The sequence below is a fragment of the Eubalaena glacialis genome, chromosome 18, assembly GCF_028564815.1.
Source record: "Eubalaena glacialis isolate mEubGla1 chromosome 18, mEubGla1.1.hap2.+ XY, whole genome shotgun sequence".
In the NCBI taxonomy this organism is placed as follows: Eukaryota; Metazoa; Chordata; class Mammalia; order Artiodactyla; family Balaenidae; genus Eubalaena; species Eubalaena glacialis.
Window position 1 is genome coordinate 4927063 of NC_083733.1, and position 14667 is coordinate 4941729.

Consider the following 14667-nt stretch of genomic DNA (forward strand, 5'->3'; position numbering starts at 1 on the left):
GATGCCCCGCTTCTCCTTCTGTATTGCCACGCTTCCAGCTCTGCCGGGGTAGAGTCGGCCAGAGCCAGCTGCCAGCCACCTCTCCGGAAGGCTCCTCCTTCCGTCCCGCGTCCCCGGCGCTGGCCCTGTGCCTCTCCTTTGCTGTCGTCCTTTCCTGCGCTTGGCTTAGCCGTTGGTGTTTGTGCTTGGCCTCCTTGCAGGATCCCACCTGGAGCGCTGCGTCCCTCACCTACTAACAACACGTGTTTCCTCTGTAACTCCTGGCAATGTCTGCAACTTGGTTAGCACTTCATAAATTTGTATGATGTAGTGAGTAAATTAAGGTAGCCTGTCTTACGGTCGTACAGTGTCCTGTTTTCCAAAGACCTAAGAAGTTTCCTGTTTCTATTTGGAAGAGAACTGATTAGGCATTTTAAAATTTCAGAATCCCTAACCTTTTCTTTCCATTTCTCTTTCTTTTAAAGTCAGGCTCCTGCCTCAGCTGTAAGAGAACATCATCCATCTCCCCCCCAGGCTGATTGTAAGTTCACTGTCTTTACCTGTGTGTGAATTATTTTGGAACAGGTTTAATTGAAGTTGATCTAACCCAACGTGTTAGGTCTAATATTTGCTCACTAGTATGGATCACTAATATTTGTGTTACATCCAGTCCAAATGTGTCATAGATTCTTTAGCATTCTGTTTTTATTTAATTTTTTAAATTGCCTTAATTGAGACCCATTTAAATCTTTTCACTGTAAGTTCATTTCCTATTAACATAAGAGCTCTTATCACCAGTGATTAGCTTTCTCATCTTTGACCCGTAATACTATAATTAGGTCAGCTATATGCTTCAGATAGTTGTATCCTGTGATACTGCTGCAGGTATCAAGTATGAACAAAAACTTGGGCCTCACTCCCAAGCGGCTTGCTATAAAATAGGTTGGAGTGACTGTTGGTGTCCCCTGTTGCTTTTCTTCTGTCTTTCTGTTCTGGTCTTTGTTTTGAATTTCTTTGTTTATATGACTGGCATTCTCATTGTTCTTCATGTTGCTATGGAAATAACTTTTAATATTTCATTTCTATCTGATTAACTCAGTTCCACCAACCTTGGTCTCCAGTTGCAGAGATAGGCCTGCTTTTCAGGATCATTTGTTATTATAACAATTAATGTCCTAATTATTGAACTTCAAAGATTGTTTAGATACTCTTAACCCCTTACTTTTCTTTTCCTTTAATAAATTTATTTATTTTATTTGTTTATTTTTGGCTGCGTTGGCTCTTTGTTGCTGCGCACGGGCTACTCTTCGTTGCGGTGCGCGGGCTTCTCATTGCGGTGGCTTCTCTTGTTGCGGAGCGTGGGCTCTAGGCACGTGGGTTGCAGTGGTTGTGGCACGTGGGCTCAGTCGTTGTGGCTCGCGGGCTCTAGAGCGCAGACTCAGTAGTTGTGGCGAACGGGCTTAGCTGCTCTGCGGCATGTGGGATCTTCCTGGACCAGGGCTTGAACCCGTGTCCCCTGCATTGGCAGGCAGATTCTTAACCACTGCGCCCCCAGGGAAGCCCAAACCCTTACTTTTCTTTATCAGTGCTTTCCTGTTTATAGACGCACACGTGCATAGCTCCAGAAGCCGCAGACTCCTTGTTGCTCTCAGGTAGCAGTTTCTGCCGGAAGAATGGGTTTAACACCTTGACACCCCTCTCTTGAAAGGGGGCTAACTCCTTGTCCTACGTGTTTTCTTTTTAGAAATAAGTAGCGACGGAAGGCCTGTCTGTCTCACTGGTCTGGCTTCCCCCTGCTGGATTATTTATGTTTCTGGTGTGAGCTGTGCAACGGATTTTTCTGGGCGTGCTGCAGCCTGTGTTGTTGTTTTATCACTGCTCTCTTCTTCATTGTGAAGAATTATGATCTTCCTGACCATTCAGATATTTTGAAAGGTATTCGTGCTCACGTGCAGTTTAATACCCAGCAGTTTTCTTTGGCAACAGCTTTTACCTCACAGACTGTCCTCTCATGTCACTTCCAGCGAAGAGGTAATTTGATTTTATGACATATTCAGCAGGTTGAAAATCTTTAAGTTGAGGCTTCAGGTAAAATACACTTAGTGACAATAAAAACTCTTCTGTGCTCTCTTCATAGAATTGGCATAAAGTATTTCAAAACCTGAAGAGGCATAGTTTGAGTAATTTTAGACCATTTATGTCGTCTCTTAAAGAAGGTGGTAAGTACATGACTTGCATGGAAATTAGTTTGCTCTTAGGTGTTAATTCTACAGCAGAAAGTAAGGGTGTATACCAAGCTTTTGCCTGAAAAATTGGTGAAATTTATGGGGAATTAAAGTGCTGACTGGGGAAATGCCCTGGAGATGAAGAGCTGCAAATGATAGGAAAATACGGCATCTGACATAGAGGCGTAGTAAGGACCACAGGCGAAGGGTCATGGCTCCTCCTCCTCCGTGTGCTAGGGTGCTCAGGGCCACTGTGCCTAATATTCCTGGGGTTATTTGTCATCCTCATTTTTCTCATTTATTTTATCCTATTTTATTTTTGAAGCTGTCTTAAAACTTTTTTCCCCCTGGAAGAACTGAGGAGTAACTAAATAAAAGTGAAATAATAAGATGTTCCATGGTTTTATTTTGTCTTGTAGCTGGTGTGTCTTTTTGACCCTCTTATCTAAATTGCAGGGATCACTAACCCTCCCCGGCTCTGTCGGTGCGCTGCTGATGTCTCTGTGCGCTTGCTTTGTTTTGTAGGCTGGCTCACGGAGTGATCACTCATCCCCGTTGGACTTTGGTTCTGTGGTGCAGATGGAGCGTAGGACTCAGGTGTCTGGGCCAGAGTGAGCGAAGCCTGAGGCCCAAGATGGAGAAGAAACGAAGAAAGAAATGAAAGCCTCTTTTCAGGCCAAACCACAAAAGGCCATGAAATTTAACTTCTATTTACCTTGGACAAGACTATAAAATGGCTGATCAGTAATGTTTCAGCTTTTAGCTGAAACAAAAATTAACTTATAATCAAGGAAGAAAAAAGTGCGATTTGAATTTATGCGATTTTATGACCATATTCACTCATGACCATGAAGCTTGTCCACATCTGGCTGCTTCTGCTGGTGGTTTTTCTCTGTGGGAAGAAACATCTGGGTGACAGACTGGAAAAGAAATCTTTTGAAAAGGCCCCATGCCCTGGCTGTTCCCACCTGACCTTGAAGGTGGAGTTCTCCTCAACAGTTGTGGAATATGGTAATGATATTATTTTAAAGGTTAGGGACTTCCTCCCACCCCCAATGCGGTTTTTTTCAGATTTATTGTAAACTTTAGCTTTTGCCAAAAACAATAAATTTCGAATGGGCTGAGTGCGTAGTGTTTGGATGTTAATTCTGCTGAAGTTTGTTTTTCCAGTATAATTAGCTTATATGAAGCAAGGAAATTGACATTCTGAATTATTTCCCTAAAACTGGATTCCATGGAACAGATGTCATTGTAGCTGGTGAGGGTGGGGACTTTGGAGGGGCTGAAAGTTTATGTGACCAGTTGTGGATAACTAAGCAATTAGTCTTATATAATCTGCTCTACATTTTGTTACTGTTTTCAGTCAAACAAAACTGAGCCTTCGCTTCTCTGAATTCCTTCTTCCTGTTTGAAAAACTTGCATGCATTTCTCTGCCATACACTCAAATTTCTGTGAATGTTTGGTTTTTGAAAAATAGCTCAGGTACCTGATTCTAAGTGATGTGTCCTGTGATCAGTGGGGTTCATCCACATCGTTTTAACTCAAAGCTCTGGAAACTGCCATCCAGGGTGTTTAAACTAGTCTGTTTGTTTACTCCTCTTTCTACTAGGTTTTATGATATGTAAGTTTTCTTTTACCAGGGAAGTTTTAGATTAAGTATAATCTTATGTCATAATATAGGTACGTAAAATTCTCACTTTTATTTTGTGGTCATTGATTGCAGAGTATATCGTGGCTTTCAATGGGTACTTTACAGCCAAAGCTAGAAATTCCTTTATTTCAAGCGCCCTGAAGAGCAGTGCAGTCGACAACTGGAGAATTATACCTCGAAACAATCCATCCAGTGACTACCCTAGTGATTTTGAGGTGATTCAGATAAAAGAAAAACAGAAAGCGGGGCTGCTAACACTTGAAGATCATCCAAACATCAAACGGGTAACACCCCAACGGAAAGTCTTTCGCTCCCTCAAGTATACGGAGTGTGAGTACTGTGGCCTTGGGCTGGTCTGTATCCGTTTCTGCTGCGCTGGGAATAGAGGGAGGATGTGCGTATTCACACGTGGCAGAATTTGAAAAGCAGTACAGTGAATATTCCTGTCCCTCCATCCAGTTTCGTCAGTCGTGAACATTTTCCTGGCAGGAATTTAAAAAACCAAAAAGAGACTTCGTGCTTCTGATAGAAACAAATAATGAAAGTTTGCAGTAGAGGGTGATAGTGATCTTTGTCGTGTGGGAAGTGATTTTCACCAGGTTCCTCTCAAAGCGTCCGGGCTTTGAGGCCCTGATGCCCCTTCACACTCTGAAACGAAGACGGTGTCTTTGAGTCTCCTTTTTATTTGCATTTTGCTTCTTTCAGCGCATGTTTTTATTTTTGAAGGCATCTTGCAAAACACCTCTTCCTTGGGTTTCATTTTGCTTTTCTCAGACCCTCGCGACCGCGCACCATCGCGCTTCCGCTGGGCTTGTTTAAGCTGGGAAGCCGGGCAGGTGCAGGGACGGAAGGAATTTGCTGAGTCCCTTTCAGCCCCAGGGCTTACTCTCCTATAGTCCTTACAACTCGGGCCCGTGGAGATAAGTTTATCCTCAGATAACAAGTTGCATATTATTGCATAATATTTTCCAAAGCAAATGTATTACCAAAGGAAAGGGTTTTTTTCCCCCATTTGACAAACTGGGGCAACAAATTGCTAGTTCCATTACCGTTTATTGTCATTTCTTTCATTAGATGGAAAAAGAAATACAATTTTGCTTTTCTTTTTTTGTCTGTCATATACTAGGCCTGAGAGCCTCTGAGGTTTCAAAAAACACCCAGGGGACAAGCCTGACTAATTTGCATGCTGTGACAGCCAGTTCGAGCGTCAGCTGTGGAATTCAGGTGTCTGTCTTTGCAGAGCTCTCTCTGCTAGCCCACGTTTCGTGGTGCTTTTTCTCTTTGAAAAGCAATAACCTCAGAGCAATCCAGGAAGATGAAAGCAAACCAAAACTTGTACAGTTAGCCAAATATGTAAATTGCGCCTTTTTTATTTTTTAATCTTATCTTAAAGAGCTGCAGAATATTTCAGGAAACATGGAAGGGCTGATTTTAGGACAGGAAGCGTAGGGGCTCATGGTTAGGGTTCCCTTCTGTATCCTCTCCACCACGGTTGTCAGACGCTGTGCTCGACAGCCCGTAAGGAAATAGTATGTATCTCCCTCTTGTTATAGCCCTGACCTTCTGTGGTAAGCAACTCAAAGATTCTTTAAGCTTCAGCGCTTCTCATCCAGAAAATGGAGATAATACTACCTACCTCAGAGTTCTTACAAAGGTAAAAGGAAGTAGTGCGTGTGAAGAGAGCTTAGCAGATTTCTTAGGCTGTTGTGAGCAGACATTAAACATTCATTTTTTTGGGAATTCCCTGGCGGTCCAGTGGCTAGGACTCCGTACTTTCACTGCTGGGGCTCGGGTTCAATCCCTGGTCGGGGCACTAAGATCCCGAATACCACGTGGCACAGCCAAAAAAAAAAAAAAAAGTTCATTTTTTCTGTGGCTCTGTTGTTCGAAGGTTTTGCTTTATTTTGGGTTGGAATCTGTCACACTCTGGATCCCATCCCGGGTCTCTCCATGGGCCATAAGACAGAGCTAACCTGAGTTCCACAAGACAGCACTGCAGGGTATTTCAAGGCTATCCTGGTGTCCCCCTTAACAGTTCCTTCTCTCCAGGATAATAAAAATACCCAGTTCCTTCAGGGGTTACTAATACGACCTGGCGTCAAGTCCCCTTCTTCGAACACTTCCTGTTTTCCCTTAACGAGTGAAGCCAGAGTTGAATGCAGTCCTTTGGTTGCAGCCCAGTCTGCTGAAGGGAGAGCACAGCAGACCCGTCCTTTGTTCGAATACTGTCCTTCAATTAGTGCCCAGGCTGTTGACTGAAGGAACAGAATCAACGTGGGAGGTTCAGTATAGAATAATTTCAGTTGCACTGTGCAAATAATTACTTAATGGAATTGACATGACTGTATATTTTTCCCGGTCCCTGTACTTTCATGGGTGTAGCCTGGTGAGACCAGAAGGAAAGCTAAAGTAATTGGCTTTAGAAGCAGAACCTCAGTGGTATTACAGATTTGCCCTTTAGAAATGGATTTGAAATATGGTTTTTTCTTCATTATAGCATGGTTTTTGAAAGGTAAAGGGACAGCCCTTGTGGTATTTCTTCTACTTTTTTCTTCCACTAAAAAAAAAAAAAAAAAAAAAAGTATTTACAGATAGTAAAATCCATGCTTTTTAGTGCACAGTTTGGCAAGTCTTGGTAAAAGTGTGCAGTCAGGTGCCCACCAGCAAAATGAAGATACAAAACAGTTCCATCAGCCCCAGCAATCCCCCGAGTCCTCTGTTTTGCTGTTTGAAGGGTGACGTTCTAGCAGATACGCACGCTGAGGACGTTGAGCGGGTCACAGTAGGAGAAGGCCAGAGCGAGGTGTCCTGGGATCACACGGCTTTTTCCTGCCCCAGGGATCACACTGTAAACGGTGAAGCTTCACCATCGCTTAGTGGACATTTTCTTACGCTCCGCCCTCCCCGCCCAGCACACACACACTTGTGGTTCAGTGGGAATAAGTGGCTGATGAAAAACCAGGCATTTCTTCAGTTTTAGTATCACAGTTGACTTGATTTCTTCAGAAGTGATTATCTTATCAGTCTTTCCCTGCCTTACATTGGTTAGAAAATTCCAGGTAAAGAACTGTTTGGGAATAACGTGATGGCTAAATGATATCCTCTGACTCTAACCGCACGGAGAAGCTCCTTCTAGCAGAGGGGAGAGAATATCGCCCCCCTGCAGAAGGGATTTCAGAAGGGAGTCATTGCACTGGGGGAGTGACTGTTTCCCTGACAGGTACGTGTCCCCTGCCTTTCTGATCTTTCTGTCCCGTGGCTGCAGCTGACCCCGCCGCCGCGCCCTGCAACGAGACCCGCTGGAGCCAGAAGTGGCAGTCGTCCCGCCCCCTGCGCAGGGCCAGCCTCTCCCTGGGCTCGGGTTTCTGGCACGCCACCGGGAGACACTCGAGTAGACGGCTGCTCAGGGCCATCCCGCGCCAGGTCGCCCAGACGCTGCAGGCCGACGTGCTGTGGCAGATGGGCTACACAGGTGGGCCTTTCAGCCCGGGGCGGCCTCCCCTCCAGGGCCTCACGGGTCTGTCCTTCTGCGGGTTGAGCTGGACACCCCTCGTCTCTGGCTCCTGTTGTGCTGGGCATCTGTTTCTGTGGCTTTTCTAATTCTTCAGTCCTGTTCACTTTTTGTGTCTTATTTTCCTGTACTGTTTCTGAGGTTACAAGGAGTAGATTGTGGAGTGTTTCTTTCCTGTTGACACATGTGAACAGACACGGCACTGCCCCTGCCAGAGCTGACTGGCAGTCCAGCAGAGTTCTGTAATTTCCCAGGCAACGAGGTCAAATCCAGAGATAGTTACCTTGATTTGGGCAGTCTCGTGAAATAGAGCATATCCCTCCTGTGTGGTGCCCTGTGTGCAGCATGGCTAAGTGATTGACTGTCGAGGTTGTTACCTTTTGTTTCGGAACAGGAAACAATAGTAACGACCACATCCTGGGAAATACAACTCACAACCCGTCAGATTTTTTTTCTTGCTGATACATCATGGCAGAAAATTCCTGTTTTAACTAATGTGGAGGTTTGGACCCTAGGTATCAGCCCATGTCTCTGGCTCCTCATACATCACAGTTTGTCTCAGTGTCTTTCCATTTCTCCTTGCCTTAGAGACCCTTACCTTAGAGAACCAAAGACCTTCCCTTACCGTGCCTCAGACTTAACACCCGGGGGGCTGACATTTTATTAAATTATTGTCTCTTCTTGGTTTATCTTTTTAGGGGGAAAACGTCACAAAACAGAAATTCTCTAATCATCAGAAAAGCATTTTTCATTCCCCCCAAACCAGCTGGTTTCCAGTATTGTGTCTGCATTTTTAAAAAGTAAACAATACACTTTGTTGGTTATCTCAGTGTAATTGATTATTTAACGTAGTATTGATACATAAATACAACCCTTATACCAAAAAGACATTACCTTTGTTACTTCTGTTAGCCTTTCAGTGAGTATCTTGTATTTTTTTCTACGTGTTTTCTAGAATTCCCTTATCTCACAGCATGAGTCATGTTTCCCATCGGAATAGATGGCTTTTGGCCAGTATCTGAAGTAGACTTGTTATCATAGAAAAGTGTGTAATCCAGTGGTTTTCCTTAGAGTGTGGTTTTCCCTGCGTGTGGTGGGCAGCCCCTCTCTGCAGAGTCGCTGTCGTTAGCGGCACTGAGTCCTTGTCGGGAGTAGAAACGGCCCCGCCCTCCCGTAAGTGAGTGCTTTGTGGTGCCCTTCGCCCCACGGGCCTCTCTAAGGAGATGAGGAGATGGAGACTTGGAGAAAATGGCCCAGAGGGGAAAATCAGTCATTGGTGGAGGATCGGGAGAGGTGGTTCCACCCCTGAGAGCTGGTGACGTTGAGGGGCGTCCAGAGGGACTTTCTGTGTGGCCTCAGGTCTTATTAGTGGCAGGTGATGGTACTCCCCTGCTGTCCCCTCCTCTCCTTAGCACCTGGCCTGCTGTGTGCCCTCTGGGCAGGCTTTGGCCCTGGATCACCTGTCATTCTCTCTGGGTCCCAAAGAGGGATGTATTTCATAAACGGTGATTTCTCAAACACGATTGTGCTTTCTTTTTGGAATAAGGTGCTAACGTAAGGGTTGCCGTTTTTGACACCGGGCTGAGTGAGAAGCATCCCCACTTCAAAAACGTGAAGGAGAGAACCAACTGGACCAACGAGCGAACCCTGGACGACGGTGGGTGGCCGATGTCCTGAGAGCCTGAGGGGGTGTTTTCTGGTCACAGGCGGGCCTTGCATCACTCCCATCCTCCGTTTTGTCAGCTGAGAGGGTATTTTTCTGTGTAAATGCTTAAACAGTCCGTGTACAACAGCTATTCAGACAGACCCAAGTTGTTTTGTGCCTGTTGGCAGAAGCTTTTCAGAGTAGGTCGGGAGGTGAGTGAGGAGAGAGGGACGCCTGGTGGAGGGAAGCCTCCTTGTTGGGGGGAGAGCCGGAGCGGCTGGACCCAGAGGTGGGGCTGGCGAGGCCTGGGCTCTGAGTGGAGGCACCGGAGAGGTGCTGGGGAGTCTGTGTCTCGGGCTCGGACAATGAGCTCGTTTGAAATGCTGCATCTTGGCACACGTTGTACCAGCTGTGTTTCGTGCCTTTCTCCTTTTGGACAACAGGGCTGGGCCACGGCACGTTCGTGGCAGGTGTGATAGCCAGCATGCGGGAATGCCAGGGATTTGCTCCAGATGCGGAACTTCATATTTTCAGGGTCTTTACCAACAACCAGGTAGGTGTTTTGAGGACCCCTGAAACGTAAAGGGTTGATATTAAAATGTGAAAAGTCAGAACTCTAGAAAACGTGCTGGTTGAAGAGCAGCACACGTCTGCGGCTGGCGTCCCCCGTGTGCCGTGCTGTCCCTCGCGTCCCTCCGCGGGGCGGCTTTGCCCTGCTCCCAGCGCCCCCTCCGTCGGCCTCACTGGAACCCCGAGGACCCTGCTCCAAGGGGATGCCTCGACCTCCCGTTTCTCCTGTCCCGCGGCCGGCCCAGGGTTCCTGCCCACCACGTCTCGCCACACTTCTTGTGCTTGAGAGAACAGCCCCGTGTTTGCGTGTTTGCTGCCCCTGCTGGACGGACCGCCTTGAGGGCAGCCTCTGTGCCCAGCACCCAGTGTCGTGTTGGGTAACGTGGATTTAGAAGCTTGTTCCCTCGCTCTGCATTTGGAAATGTTACTGAAAAGAGGGAGGGTCCTAGTATTTATTAACTGTTAAAATTTAATTTTTGCATGGGTAATACATAGTTCAAAAACATCAAAAGGCAGCACAGGGATACTTATCCCAACCCTGTCCCCGTCCGACAGGTTCTCACCTTACTTCCCCGTGTTCCCTATGTGATAGTTTCTTTTTTTCTCATACCCACTCCTCCTCCTAGAATTTCTTTTGCATATTCAAGCAAATATAAATATATTGTTTTATTTTTAAAACCCTTTAAAAAACATAATTCTTAATCATTATGTGGATTCTTTTTCCACTGTAAGTTTTTTTTTTTTAACATTTTGTATTTATTCACATATTTTCAATTTCCAGTGCTCTTTATTTCTACCTGTAGATCTAAGTTTCCATACCACGTAATTTCCTTTCAGCATGAAGAGATGCTTTTAGTATTGCTTGTAATGCAGTCTAGTAGCTATGATTTCTCCCAGCTTTAGTTATCTGAAAATATCTTTATTTCATCTTTATTCTCAAAAAACTATTTTCACTGAATATAGAATTCTGGATTGAAAGTCTTTTCATTCCCTCCAGTGCTTATTTTATTGTTTTCTGTCTATTGTTTTCTACTCTAAGTTTAATTTTGTATCTTATAAAACACGTGAATGGCGATATGCAAAGTAATTTAACTTTTGTAAGGAAACTATGAGAGAAATAATAACTATCAGAAATAATTCTGTGAAATAACTTTCATTGATACCATTTATTCTTCAGTCTATTTAGGAATAAAGAATATTAGACAAATACATCAAACTATTTAGAAACACTTAACTGAATAGATGTGTCTTAGCACAAGTCCTTTTATAAGAGGGGCAGCTAGAAGTTTGAGGTCTTCCCTGGGCAGGCAGGCTGTAAGGTCAGGAAGGCGCTGGACGTGAGACCGGGCGGGACAGGACCCTGGGAACCTTGCCTCTCCCCAGAGTCCAGCCCCAAGGATTGGAAGCTCTGGGTGTAGTAGTTTACATCGCAGAGCATTTGTTGTTCTTGGGATCTGTTTCTGAAGTTCAAGTGAATACTTCATGCTGCTGAGAATCTAGCATTTGGAGACTTCCACTGAAACACCTAAAGGACTGTTTTAAAAATGGGCCAGGTCTCCTACACGTCCTGGTTCCTGGACGCTTTCAACTACGCCATCCTGAAGAAGATCGACGTGCTGAACCTGAGCATCGGGGGCCCCGACTTCATGGACCACCCGTTCGTCGACAAGGTTGGTCCTGCCACTGTGCGGAGGACGAGGCGTTTGGTGACGACTCCTGCTCTGCCTCGCGCCCCGCGTTGCTTCGTGTCTAGTGTGCTGGTGGCTAGTCACCCACATGGTGACCGCTCTGTGAGGACGTGAGCCGTGGTGACTTGTGTGGGAAGCAGCACAGGGCGCTGTGTTGCTTTCTCTCACCTGAGCACACGGCCCGTCTTTTCTGGGCGTGCCTGGAAAGCCCGGGTCTGCTCTGTGCGCGTGGATCTGTGTCCTGGAGTCTGTCGTCTCTGGACATTCTGACTGCCAGCCATACCACGTCTGTACTGGCCTGGTGTTGCGCTTTCAGGGGGATCCCTTCTTTTTTAGTTCTGTTTTTGGAAGTTGTGGTTATTTTTGAACAATTATATGTTGATTGTTTAAAAGTGGTGTACTTTCATAAATAAATGCCTGTTAATTTTGTAGGTGTGGGAATTAACGGCTAACAACGTCATCATGGTTTCTGCTATTGGCAATGATGGGCCTCTTTATGGGTAAGTACCCCTGATAGAATAACCTTAGAGGTATTTTTTTCCTTGAAATAACTGAAAACCTGTTGTTTGTCTCTGTATCTTGCTATACCTGTTTATACCTGTCTAAAACTTTGTATTGTGGATATTTTCAACACATACAAAAAAGACTTTGTAATGAATCTCATGTGCCCACTCACTCCAGCAGTTGCCAACTCAAGGCCGATTTTGTTTTTGTTTAATATTTTTTTTTTTTACCTTTGCTGGAAATAGCAATTTGGAGGCCTAAAGTTTTTATTCCACTCTTTTTACCCCCAAAATCAATCGGGAAAGTAAATCTGTTAGAAATAAATGGATTCTACCGTATTTATTGAGGCCCACTGTGCACAACGCACAGGGGTAAAGAGGTAAGTAAGTTGAGGTGCCTGCCTTTTTAGGAAAAATAAGGTACAGATACAGTGAGACTAATATGAGGAGAAAGTGCAGGGTGGCATAACAGACACAGTGTTTGGGGGACTGAGGAGAAGGATCAGATAGGGAGGGACCAGAGAACAGTGTCACAGAAATGTCCCTTTGTGCCGGGTTATGGTGTATTAAAGTGGCTTGAAATGCGGAACATCAGTCACTGAATCACAGGCAGTAGTAAGCTTTTGTCTGGTTAGTGATCCCAATTTTCTTTCTGCTTACAGCTCCAGATTTTATTTTGTAGATAATATATATAAATAACCTCTCGTGCTGAAACACTTCTGCGGTGGGATGTCTGTCACTCCCCTTTACCAGGCTCCCGGGACGTGTGAGGTTCAGTGCCGTGGCAGAGGGCTTAAAGTAACTGCAGGGGAAGGAGAGAACATACAGAGTCTGCCTCGGCGTGCCCTGATCCAGAAGGAGAGCCGCCTGGCATGGCTGTTTGCTCGTGCCTTCAGGAGCACACGCTCTGTCTTCAGGGACATCCTGGCCGTGCTGCTGGGGCAGAGCAGGCCGTCTTGAGCGCTGACTGAGCTCATCCAGGGTGGGGATTAGGCTGGACTCTGTGAAATTAATGATTCTATAGGTCAAAACCCATACACATTCGCAGTCATGGTTCCAACCTAAGAGCTGTTCTGTCAGCGATCCCATCTCCTTGTAGGGCTCCAAGGTTAGGGATCTGGCTGGGTCCTCAGTTGTGTATGTTGTGACTCACAGGCGTAAGTGGCGTAAACACGTCCCAACTATAGTTCTGCCACGAAAAGCAACAGTTGCTTCGTAATTTCACCCAGTTTCCATGTCTTCTCTTTCTAACGCTTCTCCATTTGTCCCTCCCCACACTTCTGATGTCCCCGCTCCAGGCCAGCCCTCGGCAGCTCAGCATCCCCAGGTTATCTGTCAGTTCCCCAGCCCACCCTCCTGCCTCCAGTCTTCCCCAGCCCAGCTCTCCCTGCACGGGGAACGTGGGGTGGCGGGGAGGGTGCAGGGATGGAGCCAGGCAAGTTTGATCTGCCCTTGGGCTGTGGGGCCTTTGCTTCTCTGAGCCCTGGCCCACTCGCCTGGCTCTGGAGGGCACGAGACCCGCCCGGGTTGGTGGCTATGAGGATGAAATGAGACAGCCAAGGGAAAGCACCACGAACACTGAGCCTCTGCCTCTGTGAGTGGTAGCTGTTCTTTTCTCTTCCTTTTTTCTGTGTTTCTGTTGTTAAAACATAGTCTAGCAGTTTCTTTAACTAAGGATCTACAGTGGATCATTATTGCCTGATCAGATCTAAACTTTTCTCCTTGGTTTTCAAGGTCTTCAGTAGTCTAGCCTGGAGTTGGCAAACGTTTTCTGTAAAAGATCAGATAGTAACTAGTTGAGTCTTTGTGGGCCACATGGTATGTTGCACCTACTCGCCTGCCCTTGTAGTGTGAAGGCAGCATGGACGTGTAGACGAATGGGCGTGGCTGTGTCCCGGTAACACCTTATGTATGAGAACAGGGGGCCTGGTTCTGCAGCCGTAGCCTCATTTCCCACCCCCCGTGCACGTCTTCCTCCAAGCGGGCTCCTCCTCGGGTCTCCCTGGGGAAACCGTGTTTCTCTCGCTCTCCATCACCTGATCCTGCTGCTGACCACCCCCCCCCTCCCCCAAGCTTGCCTTTCTTTCCGTTCACACCAGCTCTTCCACATGCCGTCCTGACTGCTTTGCACACACTGGTCACTCTTCTGAAATCCTGTGACTTCTGTGGGCAGCCACACGTGAGGGCTTCTAATCAAAGAGCTGCTTGTGCTTGGTATGTCAGGGGGATCTCGGGAGAGGAAGCCCCGGTGTCAGACGCGTGTCTGCCCACAGAGCCTCACAGCATCTGGTAGCTGCTGGGTAGGCTGGGGGTGACACGCGGTCACCGTGGCACAGCCTGAACGGGTGTGGCTTACTGCTGGGCCTCGGGTAGGGCTGGTCAGGTGACAGTAATGCACTTGAAGAGCCCGCTTATTTATCGGAGGCGTGGCGCTGCCCGACACGTCCCCACGGGTACCCCTTCTGGGAGCTCTCTGGGGTCCGGCACCCTTGATGCTTAGATTTCATGGTGCCAGGGAGTCTGCAGCTACACTTCCCCCTTTTCAGCACCAACAAAGATTTTCTGATGCTTTCCCCTGATTTTAAGGGTGTAAAGTATAGGGATTGGCAGGTAGAGGCAGGGTGGGAAGGTGGTGTTTTTTGGTTTCAACTTCAGTGGGAAATTCTGCCAGTGACTTCTGTTCTAATCTCTGCTCTTTGAAGTCATAGAAATTTGTAAACTTTTATTGTCAGCCAATTAACAAATCACTCTTGGTGCTTCTGAACAACCAGCTGGTAGCATGGTGGTGGTGGGTAAGCTAAGGAGGTGATGCTAGGGTCGACTCCGTGTGGTTTAAACAGTAGTATCTTGCTGCTAATATCGCTTCAGCTGCTCGGAATCAGTTGTGGTTCAGG

At 46.5% G+C, this 14667-nt stretch overlaps 1 protein-coding gene across 1 annotated transcript in view; it reads left to right on the plus strand.

Annotated features, from left to right (window-relative positions):
- Window positions 1–1915: 1915 nt before the first annotated feature.
- MBTPS1 (membrane bound transcription factor peptidase, site 1) overlaps window positions 1916–14667 on the plus strand; it is a 38076-nt gene continuing 25324 nt past the window's right edge. Inside the window, exons 1-9 of the mRNA XM_061174535.1 lie at window positions 1916–2010; window positions 2117–2198; window positions 2730–3215; window positions 3929–4186; window positions 7122–7328; window positions 8914–9024; window positions 9456–9565; window positions 11136–11252; window positions 11703–11770. Coding sequence (XP_061030518.1) covers window positions 3047–3215; window positions 3929–4186; window positions 7122–7328; window positions 8914–9024; window positions 9456–9565; window positions 11136–11252; window positions 11703–11770 — 1040 coding nt within the window. The 5' untranslated portion in view covers window positions 1916–2010; window positions 2117–2198; window positions 2730–3046. The remainder of the gene's footprint in view (window positions 2011–2116; window positions 2199–2729; window positions 3216–3928; window positions 4187–7121; window positions 7329–8913; window positions 9025–9455; window positions 9566–11135; window positions 11253–11702; window positions 11771–14667) is intronic.